At 66.3% G+C, this 371-nt stretch overlaps 1 protein-coding gene across 1 annotated transcript in view; it reads left to right on the top strand.

Moving 5' to 3' along the window:
* Positions 1-279, top strand: part of LOC119586952 — a gene marked incomplete at its 5' end in the record, with an annotated part of 1515 nt that extends 1236 nt beyond the window's left edge. The window contains 1 exon segment of the mRNA XM_037935684.1: positions 1-279. Coding sequence (XP_037791612.1) covers positions 1-226 — 226 coding nt within the window.
* Between the last annotated feature and the right edge of the window lie 92 nt (positions 280-371).

Below are 371 nucleotides of genomic sequence, written 5' to 3'. Positions count from 1 at the left end.
GCTGGGGGCGTCGCCGGTCCCCGTGGGCAAGGTGCCCCCGGGTCCCTCGTCGTCGACCAAGACCTCTCAGACCTGTGCCTACATTTCGGACGACGAGAGTGCCAGCGAGCGGCGCCGCTCCACGCTCTACTGCTGCCCCTGCTTCCTCGCCTTCAGGAGGAAACCCAAGAAGTCCAGGAAAAGGTACGGAAGGAAGGGATTTGCGTTGGCCTTGGCTGGCGGTTAGCGGCGCTGGGAGTTCGCTCCCGGGGCGTTGGACTTGAGGTTCGGTTGGGGTCGAGTGCGGCGGCCGCGGCAGGCCTGCCTTGGTTGCGCTCAGGTGCGGCAGGGCTTCCTTCATGGGCGTCGTTGCGTGCTGGTCTGCGGTCTTT

This window comes from Penaeus monodon, chromosome 22, assembly GCF_015228065.2.
Source record: "Penaeus monodon isolate SGIC_2016 chromosome 22, NSTDA_Pmon_1, whole genome shotgun sequence".
NCBI lineage: Eukaryota > Metazoa > Arthropoda > Malacostraca > Decapoda > Penaeidae > Penaeus > Penaeus monodon.
This window is presented reverse-complemented; position numbering and strand designations above follow the sequence as displayed.